The sequence below is a fragment of the Mustelus asterias genome, chromosome 22, assembly GCF_964213995.1.
Source record: "Mustelus asterias chromosome 22, sMusAst1.hap1.1, whole genome shotgun sequence".
Lineage (NCBI taxonomy): Eukaryota > Metazoa > Chordata > Chondrichthyes > Carcharhiniformes > Triakidae > Mustelus > Mustelus asterias.
Window position 1 is genome coordinate 63,637,161 of NC_135822.1, and position 20,477 is coordinate 63,657,637.

Here is a 20,477-nt window from a genome sequence, read left to right on the forward strand (position 1 = left end):
TTGGCAATGCCAGGGTGTGCAATGGGCACTGCCGGGGTGCCAGGTGATAAGTGCCAGGTTGGCACTGCCCCATGGTCACTGCCCGGCCCTGCCCCCAACCACCTGGGGAGCTTTAATGGCTGCTGATCCTCCCAGCGAGGTCATCATGTCTGGTCTCTGCTGGTGGAGACCATACGTGATTCTTACCAGGAAGGACCTTGACCAATGAGGTGGTTAAGGTGGTGTCCGGGACCTGTTAATGACATGTAAACGTGGTTTTTTGCTTCCCGCCTGATCTTACCACCTCACCTCGCCAAAGGTCGGGCGGGACGAGGTTGGAAGATCATACCCCAAGTGTCAACTTTGGCACAATGTAGCAGTCTCACCTCTGAAGCAGAAAGTTGTGGGTTCAAGCCCACTCCAAAATCCAGGCTGATACCCCAGTGCTGTACTGAGGGAATGCTGCCCAATGGATGTTAAACCTGTAAGATAGATGGTAAAATTTCTCATGGCAATATTTGAAGAAGAGTCCTCCTTGTGTCTTAGCCAACCTTCACCCTTACCCAATACCTTAAAATCAAAGATTTAGAAATTTATTTCACTGTCATTTGCACATCTTTGTTTGCACAATAGGTTGTCACAGTTCCTATGTTACAACAGTGACTGCAATGAAAATTAGTTCATTGTCTATAAAATGGTTTGGGACATCCTGTGGTCATGCAATTAATAAATTAAATGCAGGTTTTTGGTTTTTATGCTGCTAAATTAATTTCTTGGCAAAACATTCTGCAGAATTTCTCCCTCACCCTCTTCTAAAGGCAACTGAGAAAAGCTCAGGAATAATATATAAAATGCTAAACTCCATTGTTCATCCCTAATCATATGCATTGGACACTTGACAACTTGACAACGGGGGCACGGTGGCACAATGGTTAGCACTGCTGCCTCACAGTGCCAGGGGCCCAGGTTCGATTTTGGCCTTGGGTGATTGTCTGTGTGGAGTTTGCACGTTCTCCCCGTGTCTGTGTGGGTTTCCTCCGGGTGCTCCGGTTTCCTCCCACAGTCTGAAAGAAGTGCTGGTTAGGTGCATTGACCCGAACAGGCGCCCGAGTGTGGCGACTAGGAGAATTTCACATTCAAGTATGAATGTAAAGCCTTGCTTGTGACTAATAAATAAACTTTAACTTGACAGAACCCAAAAGCAGGAAACCTTCAGTATTTGGTGATTTCTTCCATAGTCCCATACCTATAACCTTCAGTTTGCGCAAATATTCATCCAGGTCTCTTTGTGTAGTAGAGTTACTTTGTAGTGTTAATTAACACATTAACTGAAGCTGTTTTCATCAGATCAGCATTTCAATCTGTCTGAACTGCCAATGGCTTTTGATAAAAGGGACATGAAATAAGTACTACATGTAGGTGTTAGGGGTGAAGTTCTGATCACTGCTAAAAATTTCCTTACTTCTTACATGTTTGCTTTACATTCAGAAAATTTGAATATCCATTGAAATACTCTCATGTGGTTGAAACAGTGGAGTACATACACAAATTGCAAATTACCTCGGAGAATATTGTTATTTTTGCAGTGAACTGAACAAAGGACTTTTGAATGTGGAGCTGATTAAACACAGACAATAACCAAATTGCCAGTTGCTGCAGGCAGTAAACATGACATCGGAGATGATGCAATAGAATCAAAAGGGCGCAACCAATTTATATTATGGCCCTGGTGCACAGATCCATCATTCAATTGAGATTCTGCATGCTGCTACAGACAGGGAACACGAAATTGTGAGACAATTTTGTTTTCCTTATTAGCAGAATTATCAGCAACACTCACTGACACCGTGGACTGATGGGGCTGTCATTTTCTTCTGTAGTAAAAGGATTTAAAAACAATCAGAACTTTAAAATTGAGGCATTGCTTAACAGGGAGGCCAGTGTCGGTCAGTGAGCACAGGGATTATAAGTGAACAACGCTGATATGAGTTGGGACACAGGCAACAGACTTTTTGGATGACTTCATGTCATGTACTTCTGAGATCAAGTAAGATTTAGAGGAAAAGGAAATAACCAAGATGGGTGCTGGGGGAGGAAGCAGGTGGGAGAGGGAGAACAGGGCTGAACAGGGATGGAGAGGGTGTGGAAGGGTCAGTAAACTATGGATACAGAGGTGGAGAGGGGAAGAATGGAGGATGGGAGAGAATAAGATGGTGGGCTGTGGAAGAGTAAAGTTTATTTATTAGTCACAATAAGGCTTACTTTAACACTGCAATGAAGTTACTGTGAAATTCCCCGAGTTGCCACCTGTTTGGGTCAATTCACCTCACCAGCACATCTTTCAGAATGTGGGAGGAAACCGGAGCACCTGGAAGAAACCCATGCAGACACGGGGAGATCGTGCAAATTCCACACAGACAGTGACCCAAGCCGAGAATTGAACCAGGTCTCTGGTGCTGTGAAGCAGCAGTGCTGACCACTGTGCTACATGCCGGTAAGAGCTAAGGGGACGGGAAAAAAGAGGAGCAGTGAAACTGATTCACTGATTCAGATACAGGGGAGAGAAAAGTGGGTAAGATAGAAGGGGAGAAGAGAGAAAGCATGATGTGGAGGGTGAGAGGAGGAAAGGGAAGAACAAAGATAAAAAGGGAAAGAAGAGAAGCAGGAAGAGAGAAGAAAATGAGAGGAGAAAATGCTGTTGGACATGTAAGGTATGGGTGAGGGGAAGGGAAGGCAATGTGAGGGAGAGAAAAGGGAAGAGGCAGGTGGAAGAGGGAAATAGAGGGGGAGGAGATGAGGGGAAGAGATGGAGGTAGAGGCAAGAGAAGGAGGTGTGGAAAAGGCCACCTCAGCAGGGCTGGGTTTGAGCTCCTAATTTTCTCTTTGTTCTGGTGGAGGGTATCTCAGTAGGGATGAGGGGAGGTTGCTGATGCTCCATTGGCTCTAAGAGGGAGCAGTTTTTTGTCTCAGCAGAGGTATCGGGGTGGAATTGGCTACTGACAGATTGTTTTGTTGCAGTGTGTGAAGAGGGAGTACTTGGATAGATCTTTCAAATGCCGCTGAAGGCTTCCGGTGATTCTGACCTGGACTCACATTCTAGCTTGTCAGTTTATAGTTTAGCTTTTTGGGGAAGGTGGTCAGTCACATGCATGTGTACATATTTTGCTGCCTTTTGTGGGTCTGGGGATAGTTTAGTTACCCTTTCAAACAACTTCAGCTGTGGTATAAATTGAGAATTAAATCCCCAGTCCAGAAATTTGAGTACGTAACCGAGGTTGAGGTGGACACAATACTGAAGGAGTGCTGCACTGCTGCAGGTGCTCTCTTTTGGATGAATTAAATCATGGGCCATTTCTCCCTTTCAGTGGAATAATTGAAATTGCTACTGTGATAAGATGGAAAGGAAATTAATGAGGACTATGCTGTATTTCATTGCAGAACGATGGATCTGAGGATGAGGATACCTATGAAGCACCCCCAACTGAACGTCCTCTGAGAACTGCTACTACAATTGGACTTGCTAATAATAATGATTACATAGGTAAAACTGAAGAATGTACCCATATGTGGTAGAATTTGCAGCAGAGATAAAATTATTCCAATATTTCTAACACTATCATCATGTGAGGTGAATTAAGATGTGGAGATGCTGGCGTTGGACTGGGGTGGGCATAGTAAGAAGTCTCACAATACCAGGTTAAAGTCCAACAGGTTTATTTGGTAGCACAAGCCACAAGCTTTCGGAGTGCTGGTCCTTTATCAGGTGAGTGGGAGTCGTGTTCACACACAGGGCATATAAAGACACAAACTCAATTTACAAGATAATGGTTGGAATGTGAGCCTTTACAGATAATCAAGTCTTAAAGGTACAGACAATGTGAGTGGAGAGAGGGTTCAGCACAGGTTAAAGAGATGTGTAATGTCTCCAGCCAGGACAGTTAGTGAGATTTTGCAAGCCCAGGCAAGTCGTGGGGGTTACAGATAGTGTGACATGAACCCAAGATCCCGGTTGAGGTCGTCCTCATGTGTGTGGAAATTGGCTATCAGTTTCTGTCAGCGATTCTACATTGTCGTGTGTCGTGAAGGTCGCCTTGGAGAACGCTTACCCGAATATCAGAGGCTGAATGCCCGTGACTGCTGAAGTGTTCCCAAACAGGAAGAGAACACTCCTGTCTGGTGATTGTCGAGTGGTGTTCATTCATCCGTTGTCGTAGCGTCTGCATGGTTTCCCCAATGTACCATGCCTCGGGACATCCTTTCCCGCAACGTATCAGGTGGACAACGTTGGCCGAGTTGCAAGAGTATGTACCATGTACCTGGTGGATGGTGTTCTCACGTGAGATGATGGCATCCATGTTGATGATCCGGCATGTCTTGCAGAGGTTGCTGTGGCAGGGTTATGTGGTGTCGTGGTCACTGTTCTCCTGAAGGCTGAGTAGTTTGCTGTGGACAACGGTCTGTTTGAGGTTGTGCGATTGTTTGAAGGCAAGAAGTGGGGGTGTGGGGATGGCCTTGGCAAGATGTTCGTCTTCATCGATGACATGTTGAAGGCTCCGGAGAAGATGTCATAGCTTCTCCGCTCGGTGTTGTGTATCAAGGCCAACACACTCAGCTGTCCCGTTGTATCAGGCAATGGGACCCTGTGTGAGAACCCCTTTGGCTACGTCGAGGGCATCCTGAAACCCATTGTACAAAGAACCCCCAGCTTTTGTCGCGACACTACGGACTTTCCACAGAAACTCAGCAGACATGGAGCAGTTGAACCAGGAGCACTCCTCATCACAATGGATGTCTCGGCTGGAGAAGTGGAGCATCGTGAGGTTATCCGTGGACTTGTGGTACAGTGAGGTGCTGAGGTAACCGTCCTTAATGGAGATGCGTGTGTCTAAGAATGCAACCGATTCCGGAGAGTAGTCCACGGTGAGTCTGATGGTGGGATGGAACTTGTTGATGTCATCATATAGTTGTTTCAGTGATTGTTCACCATAGAAATCATAGAATCATAGAAACCCTACAGTGCAGAAAGAGGCCATTCGGCCCATCGAGTCTGCACTGACCACAATCCCACCCAGGCCCTATCCCCATATCCCCACATATTTTACCCGCTAATCCCTCTAACCTACGCATCCCGGGACACTAAGGGGCAATTTAACACGGCCAATTAACCTAACCCGCCCCATGAGTCCAAAGGAAGAAAATGTCATCGATGTATCTAGTGTATAGCATCGGTTGAAGGTCCTGTGCGGTGAAGAAGTCTTGTTCGAACCTGTGCATGAAGATGTTGGCAAATTGAGGTGCGAATTTGGTCCCCATGGCTGTTCTGTGTCTGGATGAAGAACTGGTTGTTGAAGGTGAAGACATTGTGGTCCAGGATGAAGCGGATGAGTTGTAAAATTGCATCTGGAAACTGGCAGTTGTCGGCGTTGAGTACTGAGGCCGTTGCAGCAATGCCATCATCGTGGGGGATGCTGGTGTAGAGTGCCGAGACATCCATTGTGACGAGGAGTGCTCCTGGTTCAACTGCTCCATGTGTGTTGAGTTTCTGTAGGAAGTCCGTAGTGTCACGACAAAAGCTGGGGGTTCTTTGTACAATGGGTTTCAGGATGCCCTCGACATAGCCGGAGAGGTTCTCGCACAGGATCCCATTGCCCGATACGATGGGACGGCCGGGTGTGTTTGCCTTGTTATCTTCGGGAGACAGTAGAGATCTCCAACGCGGGGAGTACGTGGGATGAGAGCACGGAGGATGCTCTGAAGGTCCGGATCAAAGGTCTTGATCAGAGTGTTGAGTTGACGGGTGTGTTCTTTGGTCGGATCTGTGGGTAACTGTCTGTAGTGTTCCTCGTTGTTCAGTTGTCGGTACACTTCTTTGCAGTAATCCGTTCTGTTCAGTATGACGATGGCCCCTCCTTTGTCTGCTGGTTTGATGACAATGTTGCGGTTGAGAGCGTGGATGGCATTGCACTGTGCTTGGGTGATGTTCGGGGCTGTCTTGTGAGTGCGGCTGATGAATTTGGTGTTGACATACCTCCTGATGGCTTGGGCATACATGTCAAGTCGAGGGCAGTGGCCTTCCAGAGGAGTCCAATTCGACTCTTTCCTCTTCGGTTGCACTGCGGATCTCTCTGTCGGCTGTTCCGGTTCATTGGCTGTCTCATTGTTCGCTGTTGGCCTCTTGGGGTTTGTGAAAGAACTCCCACAACCTCATTCGCCTGATGAATTCCTCTGTGTCTGCTGCGGGACTGATGGGGTCTATTTTGGTGGTGGGGCAGCAATTGAGCCCTTGGCTGAGAACTTCGATTTCATCTGGTTGAAGTGTGTAGTCCGACAAGTTGACAATGGACTCCAGAATTGGTGGAAGTGTTGGGAAAATCCTCTGAAAACTAGCTTTTTTTCTCAATGTAATCAGTGAAGCTATTTTTTAAACATCCAACTCAGGTCATCCTTTATAGAAATGATAGAGTGCCTTGAATGTTATCGATTGTCAATGGTCAGCGACCAAAGAAGTGGTCTGTAGCTATCTGTAAACTGTTAATACTGACTAGGTTACAGCACAAATCATGCTCATTAATGGCTGAAATTCAGATCTCATCACAGGTAAAGATTAACTTTAGTACAGTTGTTACTTATAAATATAATTTTATTTGTTGTGTTCCAAATAGTCCTGATGGCTCAATTATCAAGTGATTAACTGAACCAGTGGACCAGATCAGATGATTGTGTGGTCATGTCTCCAGTCTGTACTAAGTAAAGTTGATCTCACCCAGGACAGCTAAAGAGTTTAGCTCTTTTTCACCACTCAAGTGATATCAGCTGGGAAATTTGCAGATATTGGATGAGGATAAAAATGTGTTTGGATGTGACAGTCAAATAACCTGAAAACACCTGCTGTCTTTACAAAAAATAATTCTTGGAATGTGGGTTGTGTTTTCAAGGCCACCATTTATTGCCCACCTCTTGTTAGCCTTTAGAAGGGAGTGGAGGGTCTGACTGCTGCAGTCCATGTGGTGAAGGTACTCCTACAGTTTAATTTAGGCAGGGAGTTTCAGGATTTTTGCCTTCAGCTTACACATGTGGAAAGGTCACAAATGTGAAATACTGCAAAGCAATTGATGCTGGTGTAACTGTACCTAAACTAAGTCAGACCTTCAGCATAGACAAGGGGATAATTGGGCAAAAGTATTCAACCAATTTGTACTGGCCCAGAAATTCTGAGTCCCCTGTCTGCCTGCATTAGTCGGCAGTGAAGAGTTCCATCCAGAGATCCTGCCTCAAATGCCACAGGTGGGTCACTCGAATAGTAGCCACAAGGGCACATTGGTGATGTCCCACTGACCCCACGCTGACCCAATCCATCCGTACCACTTGACTTAACATCTTGAGACTCAAATGGGCTCCACAAAACAAAAGTAAGTTTTAGGGATCAGTTACCTAACTTCAGAAAAGATTTAGGCCTTCTGAACGCCACAAAGGAATAGTAAGCTTACGATGACGAGTCCCACTAAGGCTGCAAAGACCTGAAAGGAGGAAGTCTCTGAGAAATGCCACAAACACACTCACTTGAGTGGAAGGGTAAGAGTTAAAGCAGGCAATCTGCCGAAGGTGCCTATCCCCAAACCCCCGAATGGAATTTCTGGGGCCAGGTTTTCTGGCCTTGCTTGCCCCAAAATCGGAAAATGCCGCCTGAGGTCAACGGACCTTTCCATGGTCCACCCCTCGCCCACTCTGATTCCCGCGGCGGGTGGGACAGTAAAATTCACCCCTTGGTCTTTAATGCAGCAGAATCCCATTGTGGTCAGGTTCAAGCCCATACTCTGAGTCTCCTTGGTTGGGTCGGTAAGAGGTCTCACAACACCAGGTTAAAGTCCAACAGGTTTATTTGGTAGCACAAGCCACAAGCATTCGGAGCGCTGCTCCTTCATCAGGTGAGTGGGAGTCGTGTTCACAAACAGGGCATATAAAGACACAAACTCAATTCCCAAGATAATGGTTGGAATGTGAGTCTTTACAGATAATCAAGTCTTAAAGGTACTGACAATGTGAGTGGAGAGAGGGTTAAGCACAGGTTAAAGAGATGTGTATTGTCTCCAGCCAGGACAGTTAGTGAGATTTTGCAAGCCCAGGCAAGTCGTGGGGGTTACAGATAGTGTGACATGAACCTAAGATCCCGGTTGAGGCCGTCCTCATGTGTGCGGAACTTGGCTATCAGTTTCTGCTCAGCGATTCTGCGTTGTTCATGTGTCGTGAAGGCCGCCTTGGAGAACGCTTACCCGAAGATCAGAGGCTGAATGCCCGTGACTGCTGAATGCCCGTGAATGCCAGTCTCCTTGGTTGAGCATGGGACTTATCCAGCCAACTCCAAAACTTTCAGAGCCTACCGTAATTTGCATCATAATTGTTCAAAAACCTATTTTATTTTAGAAAATCCTTATCTTTGCATTTTTACTTCATACAGAAGCTCAAACTGTATTTATTGAATGAGTTACCAAGATGGCTTCCCCAACCTAACTAATTATATTGAGAACTAGGCAACAGGCAATCTGATTGATCCAGCACTTTCCACCATCATTGCTCTTAGTGTAAAATGTTGCATATATGTCCCTTCAATTCCAGGCTGCCATAGTTCACAGTGACACAAGTCACTTGGTCATTGATACACGTAGTGGAAGCCACCACAAGGATATTAGTGCTAGCGAGAATCAACTAATCGCTCTGCAATGAAACTTGAATAAAATTAAGCAGTTCTATTTCAACAGAATTTTGTCCCATTCTCAAAAATCACATCATTCACCTGAAAGATGCTTTGAATCATTGTAAAGTATTTCTTTTTTCAGAGAAACCAGCCTCAGCCAAGCCACCTGCATTCTTACCCAAGCCAAGACATATGATGTTAGAATATCTCCCAAAGGTATGTGAAAACAATCAACATGCAACTTTGCATTTTTGGGGACCGTAGCTTGAATTTCAAGAACATTGCCCACTGCTGCCCTCACCCCCACCTGCCACCCTTCTACCACCAAACTCACCACAGGGGAGGACATTAAATCCAACCCACTGTTTCTCATTAGAAAATGTTTCATGCTACAGTCATAGATGAGGTACATGATAAATATTCACATTTCTGTGCTCTGAGTCAATTCTTAGTTTGTGCTTTAGACAGGTTGCTGTAGAGGCATAAAAATTAGCCTCAGTATTTCTCAGTTAGGAAAATTAGCCAAGCATCCTGCTCCTTATTATTATCAAGTTACTCCAATTGGAGAGTTTGTGTGCCTGCAGTCCGAAAGACATGCTGGTTAGGTGAATTTGATTGAATTTGCCTCCACCATACTTTCAGGCAGTGCCAATTGCTTTTCCTCTGTTAACCCAAACAGGTGCCAGTGTGTGGTGACTAGGGGATTTTCACAGTAACTTCATTGCAGTGTTAATACAAGCTGACTTGTGCCACTTATAAATAAACTTAATTCAAGATTCTATGATGAGCTGCTTTGTTTGAACCTCAGTTGAGCTTCATATCCACTGAATTATTCATCACCAAAAAGACTTATTTCCATCTCTGCAAAACCACCCACCTCTGTCCTAAACTTCCCTCACCACCCAATTATGAGGAGCCAGGACAAAGTAGATATGAAGAAACAGTTCTCTTTGGCAGAAAGTTTACGAACCAAGGAACATCAATTTAAGATGGTCAGGAAATTAAGCAGTGGTGACCTGAGGAAAAGCAATTGGCACTGCCTGAAAGTATGGTGGAGGCAAATTCAATCAAATTCTCCACAACAGAATTAGATAAATATCTGGATGGAAAACATTGGAGGGCTGTGTGAAAAGATAGGTGAATGAGCTTGGGAGAGTAGGTCTTGCAAAGAACCAGCAGAAACAAGACGGACCAAATTAGCTCCTTCTGTGCTGTAACTATTCTATGATTCTATTCACCTTAAAACCATTAACTGCATCTTTGTTGAGGTTTGACATCTCCACCAGTTTTCTGAATCCCACCACACATAAAATGCATATCATCCAAACTTGACTGCAGATACGGGCCCTATTTTACCATTTTGATTCGAAGGGCCCGATTTTACCATCATGTTGCGCCCATCTTTGGGCGCGAAAACTTGGTAAAGTCAGGCGTGAGGCAGTTGCACGATCCACGACCGCCTCTGCGGCCGCTCCCCCTTTACCAATGGCCAAAAATGGCTACGATCGGGACCGACGGCAATTTAAATGCATTTGAATTGACTTGATGGGCTGGACGCCCAACTTTACCGGCACTTCCCCCTTTACCACTGCGTTCGCCCATCCAGATTTGGCGCAAAACAGACATGGTCCGCAAAGGTCCAATTCGGGCACTCCAGCTTTTGAGGAGGTAAGTTCAGAGCTTCCGGCGGCTCTCTGACTCAGATCGGTGGGGGAGAGGGGAGGGGGAGGGGGAGGGGGGACAGACAGAGAAGGGGTCAGATGGCTCTCTGGTGGCAGGGGGAAGGAGGTGGGTCAGATGGTTCTCTGATGGGGAGGGAAGGGAGGCGGGTCAGATGCCTCTCTGGAGGTGGGGGGAGGAGGCGGGTCAGAAGGCTCTCTGGTGGGGGGAAGGGAGACGGGTCAGATGCCTCTCTGGAGGGGGGAGGAGGTGGGTCAGATGGTTCTCTGGTGGCGGAGGGAGGGAGGTGGGTCAGATGGTTCGCTGATGGGGAGGGAAAGGAGGCAGGTCAGATGCCTCTCTGGAGGGGGGGGAGGAGGCGGGTCAGATGGCTCTCTGGTTGGGGGGGAAAGGAGACGGGTAAGATGCCTCTCTGGAGGGGGGGGGGAGGAGGTGGGTCAGATGGTTCTCTGGTGGGGTGGATGGAGGTGGGTCAGATGCCTCTCTGGAGGGGGGGGGGGGAGGCGGGTCAGATGGCTCTCTGGTTAGGGGGGAAAGGAGACGGGTAAGATGCCTCTCTGGAGGGGGGGGAGGAGGTGGGTCAGATGATTCTCTGGTGGGGGGGGAGGTGGGTCAGATGGCTCTCTGGTGGGGGGAGGCAGGCGGGTCAGATGGCTCTCTGGTGGGGGGAGGCAGGCAGGTCAGATAGCTCCCTGGTGCGGGGTGTGAGGTGGGTCAGATGGCTCTCTGGTGGGGGGGGGGAGGGAGGCGGGTCAGATGGCTCTCTGGTGGGGGGGGAGGGAGGGAGACGGGTCAGATGGCTCTCTGGTGGGGGGGGAGGGAGGGAGACGGGTCAGATGGCTCTCTGGTGGGGGGGGGAGGCGGGTCAGATGGGTCTCTGGTGGGGGGGGAGGGAGGGAGACGGGTCAGATGGCTCTCTGGTGGGGGGGGAGGGAGGCGGGTCAGATGGCTCTCTGGTGGGGGGGGAGGGAGGGAGACGGGTCAGATGGCTCTCTGGTGGGGGGGGAGAGAGGGAGACGGGTCAGATGGCTCTCTGGTGGGGGGGGAGGGAGGCAGGTCAGATGGCTCTCTGGTGGGGGGGGTGGGAGGGAGACGGGTCAGATGGCTCTCTGGTGGGGGGGAGGGAGAGAGACGGGTCAGATGGCTCTCTGGTGGGGAGGAGGGAGATGAGTCAGATGGCTCTCTGGTGGGGGGGACAGAGGTGAGTCAGATGGCCCTCTGGTCGGGGGGAGAAGGGAGGTGGGTCAAATGGCTCGGTGGTGGGGGGAGGGAGGCGGGTCAGATGGTTCTCTGGTGGGGAGGAGGGAGGTGGGTCAGATGGCTTTCAGGTGGGGAGGAGGGAGGCGGGTCAGATGGTTCTCTGGTGGGGTGGACGGAGGTGGGTCAGATGGCTCTCTGGTGGGGGGAGGGAGGTGGGTCAGATGGTTCTCTGGTTGGGGGGGAGGGAGGCAGGTCAGATGGCTCTCTGGTGGAGGGGAGGTAGGTGGATCAGATGGCTCTGAGGTGGGGGGAGGGAGGCGGGTTAGATAGGTCTCTGGTCGGGGGGGAGGGAGGCGGGTCAGATAGCTCTCTGGTGGGTGGGGGCGGGGGGGCAGGGGGATCCGCTGCCACTCTGCGTGTGATCGGTGGTGGGGAAGGGGGGTCCGCTGCCACTCTGCGTGTGATCGGTGGGGTGGAAGGGGTGTCTGCTGCCACTCTGCGTGTGATCAGTGGGGGGGAAGGGGTGTCTGCTGCCACTCTGTGTGTGATCAGTGGGGGGGCAGGGGGGTCTCCTGCCACTCTGCGTGTGATGGGTGGGGAGGAAGAGGGGAGGGGGCCACGATCAGTCTGGGTGGCGGGAGTTGTGGAGGGATAAGGGGATCAGTAATGTTGCGGGGGGTGGGGCAACGTCTGTGGGGACTGGGGGTGGGGGGGCGGTATTATCCGGCCCGGGAGCGTTTTTCAATTTTTTTTACTGTGCACGCACAGTTGAAGGCTCCGATCAGAGCTGCAGCATTTCGGGCCGTTAAGCCCCGCTAACAGGCTTCTGCAGCGCGATTCAGAATCGCTGCTATTTTTTCAGGAAGAATGCGTATGGGCCTGAGAACAGGTCTAACATTCGGATCTGAAACACTCACAGTTTCAAGTCCGCCCAGCACTTAGAATTAAAATAGTAAAATAGGGCCCTAAGTGATGGGCGGACTTGAAACTGGGAATGTTTTAGATCTGACTTTAGGCCCGTTCTGAGGCGCTCCCATAGGCACTCTGCCTGCAAAAATATCAGCAAGACTGAATCGCGCTGCAGAAACCTGTGGATGGGGCTTAACATGCCCAAAATCCTGCAGCTCCGATCGGCACCTCCAACTGCGCATGTGCAGAAAAAAAAGATAGAATGCTGCTCCCCTGTAACATCCCTCCCGGACCGGAAAATGCCTCCCCCTAGCCCCTAGAGACATCGCCCCACCCCCCACAACATTACTGACCCCCTTATCACCCTACCCCCCTGCCACCCAGACTGATCGCGAGCCCTTTTCCCCCCACCAATCTCTGGCAGAGTGGCAGCGGATCCCCCTCCCCCCCCCCCACCGATCTCAGGCCGAGTGACAGCAGACCTCCTTTCCCTCCACTGATCTCAGGCAGAGTGGCAGCAGAACCCCCTTCCCCTCCACTGATTTCAGGCAGAGTGGCAGTAGACCCCCCCTTTCCCTCCACTGATCTCAAGCAGAGTGGCAGCAGACCCCCCTTTCCCTCCACTGATCTCAGGCAAAGTGGCAGTAGACCCCCCCTTTCCCTCCACTGATCTCAGGCAGAGTGGCAGCGGACCCCCCTTTCCCTCCACTGATCTCAGGCAAAGTGGCAGTAGACCCCCCCTTTCCCTCCACTGGTCTCAGGCAGAGTGGCAGCGGACCCCCTTTCCCTCCACTGATCTCAGGCAGAGTGGCAGTAGACCCCCCCTTTCCCTCCACTGATCTCAGGCAGAGTAGCAGTAGACCCCCCCTTCCCTCCATTGATCTCAGGCAGAGTGGCAGCGGACCCTCCTTTCCCTCCACTGATCTCAGGCAGAATGGCAGCATCCCCCCCACCCTCCACAGATCTCAAGCAGAGAGCCGTCGGATGCTAGGCACCTACCTCCTCACTAACTGGAGCACCCGAATCGGACTTCATGGAACATGTCTGTTTTGCGCTGATTCTGGATGGGCGAACGCAGTGGCAAAAGGGAAAATGCCACTAAAGTTGGACGTGCAGCCCATTAAGTGAATTTAAATGCATGCGGATTGTGCTATTCACCTCACACCCAACTTTACCAAGTTTTCGAGCCCGAGAACGGGCACAACGCGATGGTAAAATCAGGCCCTGTAACTCCCACAAAATATTACTTGCTCATAACCCTGATCATGCAGTCTTTCACTGGCTTTCCATCCAGCAATATGTTGAATTCCAAATCATCCCAATTTACCGATTGCTCCATAGTCTCGCTCACTTTACTTCTCCGACCTCCTCTGACCTTAAGAACATAAGAAATAGGAGCAGGAGTAGGCCATCTAGCCCCTCGAGCCTGCCCCGCCATTCAACAAGATCATGGCTGATCTGAAGTGGATCAGTTCCACTTACCCGCCTGATCCCTATAACCCCTAATTCCCTTACCGATCAGGAATCCATCTATCCGTGATTTAAACATATTCAATGAGGTAGCCTCCACCACTTCAGTGGGCAGAGAATTTCAGAGATTCACCACCCTCTGAGAGAAGAAGTTCCTCCTCAACTCTGTCCTAAACTGACCCCCCTTTATTTTGAGGCTGTGCCCTCTAGTTCTAGTTTTTTTTCTAAGTGGAAAGAATCTCTCCATCTCTACCCTATCCAGCCCCTTCATTATCTTATAGGTCTCTATAAGATCCCCCCTCAGCCTTCTAAATTCCAACGAATACAAACCCAATCTGCTCAGTCTCTCCTCATAATCAACATCCCTCATCTCTGGTATCAACCTGGTGAACCTTCTCTGCACTCCCTCCAAGGCCAATATATCCTTCCGCAAATAAGGGGACCAATACTGCACACAGTATTCCAGCTGCGGCCTCACCAATGCCCTGTACAGATGCAGCAAGGCATCTCTGCTTTTATATTCTATCCCCCTTGCGATATAGGCCAACATCCCATTTGCCCTCTTGATCACCTGTTGCACCTGCAGACTGGGATTTTGCGTCTCATGCACAAGGACCCCCAGGTCACTCTGCACAGCAGCATGTTGTAATTTCTTTCCTTATGCCACAGCTTGTACTCTCTACTCTTCTGAGTTTTGTTTCTTGTGCATCTCTCTGTATTTCCAGCTCATCTATCTTGTCAATCACACCTTTTAAGTTTAAATTATTGTAGTACTTTGCACATTTGCTATATTACATCCATAGAACCACATAGGATGCCAAATTTACAGTCTGTCATGGCAAGGACAGGGCTGGAAAAGGCCATTGACTTTGGTAGGATCGTAAAATCCCACCAATGGGAGGGCCTGGAAAATTCCACCCATTAAATATACAGCACATTAAGACCAACTGCCAGTACTTGTACATTGTATGAGGTTCATTTGAAACTAATTAGCTCTTAACTAATTACCGAACTCAGTTCCTCGCTATTTCCTTCTCCCTAACGCAAGAATAAAGCCTTCTTAAATGTTTGCATAATACCTGCTTCAATCAAAGAGGCAGCATGTTCCACATTCTCATCAGTAAGAAATTTGTCCCAAATTCTCTGTATTTTATGTTAGATGAATACTGATGTTTGCTTCTGAGCAAACTTGAAATTCAAGTTTTACATTTTCTGGTTGCAGGTCCAGAACAAGAAATCAGACAGTGAGCCTGCCAACATGTATGGTCTATATATTGATCCCAATATTGCCAAAGGTTACATTTTAATATATATATATATTTATGCATCGATATATATTTTAATATATATATATTTATACATCGAGAGGGAAAGAAAGCCGGGCAAGGGTCAAAAGTTCAGAGATCCAGGATACTATATAGATAGGTGGATGAAGAAGCTTTTCTCTTTAGTAGAGGGGTCAATGGCTGGGGTCATAAGTTTAGGGCAAGGACCAGGCCATTTGGAAGGGACTTGGGGAAAACACTTCCACCCAGAGAGTTGTAGGAGTCTGGGCCTCTACTGCCTCAGGCTTTCTCTGTGTGCAGTACTCTGCCAAAACCTACCACACTAAATATCTATGAATGATTTCTGGGCTTCCTTACCTTCTTTTTGATGTAGGCCAGGATTCTCCCAAAAAAACTAAGTGCCCAACAGATGGGAAAACGGGAGAATTTCCTGCCTGATTTTTGGGTGTTCTTACCTGAACGAATCTCCGACACCAGGGGGATTCACCAGGGCCTAATTTTGCCCGAGAGGCAGGCATCATAGTGCTGAGTGAGCCACTACGTATGTGCCAATCTGTCAGTGGGGAAATCGGCACTTGCGCACTGGCCCCTCCAGCGCCAACCTCCCGATCGCTGACCTTCCAATATTTTCCCAGGCCTCCTTCTCCCCGATCACTGACCTCCCCCTCCTGATTGCTGGCCTCCTTTCCCCCTCATCCCTGGGTACTGGCCTCCTGACCACCCCTCCAATCCTGTCCCCGATTGCCGGCCTAATGGATCCCTCGCATGGCTGGCCCCGATCGCCCCCTCATTCCATCTGCCACTTATTCCATTGCAGAGTGACAGCAGGCCCCCTTATGCCACCTCCAATTGCCCTCCCAGTAAGCCCCACCAACCGTATGACCTCACCCTCTTAGCACTGCCCAGGGTGTCCAGTGGGCAGTGCCAGGTTGGCACTGCCCAAGGGGAACCCTCCCTCTCACCTCCGATCTCCGGGAAGGGCCTCAATGGCTTTTGTCCCCACCAGCAGGGTGAGGACACGTGTTCCCCATTAGTGGGGAGCACTTGTAAACCCTGCTGGTGGGAACTTCTCCTCGTGGGCAGGGCGGGGGAGGGGTGGATGCTAGCGGGCCCGGAGACTACCCGGGACAGTAGTCTCCGGGCCCGCTAATCCTATGAAAATAGCTATTTCCATATGGTAGTCAGCTCCGTTCCAATTTCCGGTGGGAAGCTGATTACCATAAAAAAATGCCAGTCACGAGTCACGCTAAAGACCCCCTGCTGATGTCTCCCAGCCCGCTGCGTTACTTGAGAAGCGCACTGGGCTGGGAGTATCCCGGCCATAAAGTTGACTAGGAAGATGCAAGTAAAGCATGTGTGTTAAAGCATGTGGACTGCAGCGGTTCCAGAAGGCAACACACACCACCACCTTCTCAAGGGGAAATCGTGATGGGCAATAAATGCTGCCGAGCCATGCAGTGATGCCCACGTCCCATGGGCAAATATATGAAAAAAACTCGATTGCAAATATAACATCTTTATTCAAGAAAGGGTTCAACAGTTATGGGGAGCAGGCAGGAAAGTGGAGGCTACAATCACGTCAGACATGAGCTTATTAAATGGTGGAGCAGGATCAAGCGGCAAAATGCCTATCCCTGGCTCCCATTTCTTCTGTCTGATGTAACTGACGTCAGCGCTCTAAGGTTGTCAGGTGGAGAATGGAGAGGACTGGACATGTTAGCCAGTCTCCATTATATAGTGACTCCTTCTAGAAAGCGCACAAATGAATTTCGGGTGAAAGTAGGATGAGGATTGGTTGTGATGCCCACACTCCACCGTAATGTGAAGTTGATACGATTGAAGGGTAACTGATCAGATCTGTTATGACTGGGTTCCCTGGTGATTATCTGTCAATTCTCAGTAATATGGACTCAGATTATGAATGATGCTTGGGCACAATGCTGTAGACTACCAGAGCTAGTGGAATTATACCCCACAAAAAATCAGTTTCTTCAAGAAATGAGGGGAGAAAGAAAATAGGGAAAAACATACTAGATAAATTCTTTGCTCCTTGGCTGCTCTCTAGATAGGACAACAGTTTTCGTATCCATGCTGAGAAAAGACGTCTGTCATGTCAGGATTTTTATGTTGCACATGTCACTTATCCTTCATTCTTCACAGGCAGCGGAAGTAAATGTTTACCAAACCCCAGATCACAACCACCAATTCCTCTACGAGGAGCAACTTTACCAACTCCAGTGTAAGTGCAGCCCATCGATCAAAGAAAGAAAGAGTTACGTGTATTTATGTAACTCTTTTCACAACCTTGGATGTCCCAAATTGCTTTATAGCCAATGAAGTACCTTTTAAGTGTAGTCACAGTTGTAGTGGAGGAAATGTGGTAGCTGTTTTCCATCCAGCAAAGCCCCACATACAGCAATGAAATAAATTGAAAGATTATTTGTTTTATTGATGTTGTTTGAGGCATAAATATTGACCAGGACTGTTTTGCTCTTCAAATTAATGTTTTGGGATTTTTACTTGCACCTGAGAGAGCAGATTGGTTTATCAAAATCTGATACAATAAACTAATCTTCGACAGTGCAACACACCCTTAGAAATGTACAGGAAGGCTTTCTGCTCAAGATTCTGCTGAATATATTGTGTTTGAAATCCCTGTTTCATTTTCAATGCTTGCATTTATTCTGGTGTATTGGTTGGTAAATAAAATATGCATTATGTTACAGGACAAAGCCTCTGGTACCTATTGGGAAACCAGTGAGTATTGTAACTGAATTGTGCGTGATTAACAATTGAATTAACATTGTTTTTGATGTTAGATATAGTTGCAACAGAACCTGGTGACCTGCGTCATGAATTGTAAATCTGCAGCCACCTGATCAGTTTGGAGCAAAGTTGGGAGTTTGGTGGAACTGAAATCAAGTTGCCTCCAAAGTGCAGACAGAGTTCTGGAAAGAGCATTATTTTGCCGATGAACAGGGTGCACATGCCATTTGGCAGCACGGATCCCAAGTTTCAGGAATAAAATGGGAATGCTAAGAATCTGAAGCAGACCACAGTATCAGAAAGAAAAGAAGCTCATGTTTTGGGTAAAATAATTGAGTCATATCCGAAACAACATACCCAAATTTCTGCCATTTTTGCATCATTTTTGATTTTAGAATTCCATCCTAAACTTTTTACGTCAGTCTGAATTCAGTTACCTGTCCATGGAAAGTTCTTCTCATCAGAACGGCTTCTGATATTTTAATTTTCTAATGTTCTCCTTTTTTATTTTCTTGGGGTTTGATTTCGCGAGTGTCAAAGTGACCCCAGTGCAGCGCAATGGCTAGTCTTTTGTGTGAGCTTAATCAGTGAGGGTAAGCAGGGTCTATCGCCACACCTGCCTTCATCCAATTTCAGCACCCACACCCACCTTTCCCCCATCTCCTGCCTCAAACACACTACCTCCCCCACCACATCCCCTGCCTTCCCTCCTCCCCAACCACACACACAATCAGGAGTGAGTGAACTTGATACTCATTTGGAGGAGTGATCATGGCTGTTCATCCCTACCCTAACCAATTTAATTGCTGCCTTGCCGAATTCAGCACAAATCAGAGACTGAGCCTGGGACTTTCTGGCTTTGTACCACACAAATTATCACAGGATTTGGACTGGCCTGACCAGCTGTTTGTGACAGTAGGCAACACGGTTATCTTTGCTGTTGCTTGTAGGACTGCGCAGATTTCATATGATTCCACCCATTTGCTGCAAAATGGATGGATGGATACATTTTGCTTTCCAGTGACCATATGCCTAAAGACTTAAGGAGAAAATAAGTTCTGCAGTCTGAATTGAGTTTCAGTACAATTTCTTTTTCAGCTTCTTCAAAAACCTTCATTTTCATCAGAAGGTAGGTGTTTGCATTTTATATCTTTCAAAATTTAAGTATATGTTTTCAATCTCAATAATCCCTTCCACTATTGCAGACAATTTGCAGGTGCTGCAACAAGACTGACTTAACATTTATCATGATTATGTTTTAAATTTGATCATCAAAAAACTTGAATAGTTTTGTCATGAATTAAAGATGCACAAGAGACAAAGGTCAGCTTAAAACAACTGTCACGAAAATCAGAACTCAAATTCATTCAACTGTTGAAGGGTTTCCATTGATTAAACACAGTGGAATACAATCAGAAAACCATTAACATACTGACTAAAATTGACCCATTCCTTCCTCATGTTCAGGAATCTCACAAAGTGACATGTCTGTCCAAAAGCACAACCCTCAATGCTTTACAGGAGTTTTACTCTGGCAACATCAGATCTGTGGTAGCATTTAAATATGAATACAATCCATGTGGACTTAAAAGTATTGAAAACATAGCAGGATATAAAATGCACATGGTGGCCCTTGTTATTCCAAAACTCTCCATAAATAAACCTATTCCTGACCTCCACTGTAAGTAAAATGAGTGAGCTTTGTCGGTTACATGAGTTTAATAGTTCTGGTGATAGTACTCAAAATGGTAGAAGAGCCAATCTACTTTTATTCAGGATAAAGCAGTTCAGGTTTGCCCTTCCCAACACAAAGCACTTCTCTTCTCTGTAATGGATCTAATTGCATTCTTTGTACAATAGAAATGCCGATTCCACCTTCAACTGGCAAAAGAGCTTGCAACAATCAAATGAAATTTAACCTTCTTGTGCCATCTCCATTCACTCAGAGGTAATGAACAAATTTTGGGTCAAATCACTCCAATTCTGGAGGATCAAAGAAGCAAATTACTGAGGATGCTGGAATCTGAAATAAAAATAGAAGATGCTGGAAAATCTCAGTAGCAGAGAGAGAACAGAAGTAAGACCTGCTGAGATATGAATATGGAGAATCTCAGCAGGTCTCACTTCTGTTCTCTGCGACTAAGATTTTCCAGCATTTTCTATTTTTTGTGTCTAGAGAATCATTCTCTGTTTATTCCACTGGGAAAATATAGACCTGGGTTGTTTATGGCAGATGAGGTACTTAGCCCAAATACGAGATCCATTGTTCATCAGCATTCTATCAGTGTCATTAACAACCTTTGTCCAGGGTTGAGTGATAGGTTGTCCCCTGCATTGTAAATATTCAGGAATAAAGATGCTTTGTTGAACTAATCCAATGGCTACTTTTAAAACTCAGAGAGTGATGACTCTTTGTTGTCAACTCAAGAGTTTGGATGGGATAATGTAGTCTGTTTCTCTGGGGTTGGATCTGAGGTGCATCACTGTGGACCTGC

At 47.4% G+C, this 20,477-nt stretch overlaps 1 protein-coding gene across 1 annotated transcript in view; it reads left to right on the plus strand.

Annotated features, from left to right (window-relative positions):
- LOC144510127 (B-cell linker protein-like) overlaps positions 1 to 20,477 on the plus strand; it is a 57,782-nt gene that overhangs the window by 19,128 nt on the left and 18,177 nt on the right. Inside the window, exons 5-11 of the mRNA XM_078239477.1 lie at positions 3,418 to 3,520; positions 8,814 to 8,887; positions 15,153 to 15,225; positions 17,377 to 17,455; positions 17,943 to 17,973; positions 19,081 to 19,111; positions 19,843 to 19,930. Coding sequence (XP_078095603.1) covers positions 3,418 to 3,520; positions 8,814 to 8,887; positions 15,153 to 15,225; positions 17,377 to 17,455; positions 17,943 to 17,973; positions 19,081 to 19,111; positions 19,843 to 19,930 — 479 coding nt within the window. The remainder of the gene's footprint in view (positions 1 to 3,417; positions 3,521 to 8,813; positions 8,888 to 15,152; positions 15,226 to 17,376; positions 17,456 to 17,942; positions 17,974 to 19,080; positions 19,112 to 19,842; positions 19,931 to 20,477) is intronic.